The 258-nt window shown below is 73.6% G+C and overlaps 1 protein-coding gene across 1 annotated transcript in view; it reads left to right on the forward strand.

Moving 5' to 3' along the window:
• ETH_00033680 (gamma-tubulin complex component 4, putative) overlaps positions 1–195 on the forward strand; it is a gene marked incomplete at both ends in the record, with an annotated part of 1146 nt that extends 951 nt beyond the window's left edge. Inside the window, one exon of the mRNA XM_013375013.1 lies at positions 1–195. Within this exon, the coding sequence (XP_013230467.1) occupies positions 1–195 (195 nt within the window).
• Between the last annotated feature and the right edge of the window lie 63 nt (positions 196–258).

The raw sequence follows: 258 nt of genomic DNA on the forward strand, positions 1-258 counted from the left end.
TTGTTGACTCGTCCGCAGCTTTCCCTGCAGGGGCCCCCCAGAGGCCCCCAACAGGGGCCCCCGAAGGGTACCCAGGGGGGGCCCCCAAAGTGTACCCAGCAGGGGCCCCCTGGGGTCCTCCAGCAGGGGCCCCCGAGGGATGCTCAGCAGGGGGCCCCTGTGGGCCCCAAGCAGGGGCCCCTTGGGGGTCCGTAGGCGGGGACTTCTGGGGCCCCCGAACAGGGGCCCCTTGGGGGCCCCTAGCTAGGGACGCAGCAG

Source organism: Eimeria tenella, genomic scaffold (genome assembly GCF_000499545.2).
Source record: "Eimeria tenella Houghton genomic scaffold, Eth_scaff2475, whole genome shotgun sequence".
NCBI classification, from domain to species: domain Eukaryota; phylum Apicomplexa; class Conoidasida; order Eucoccidiorida; family Eimeriidae; genus Eimeria; species Eimeria tenella.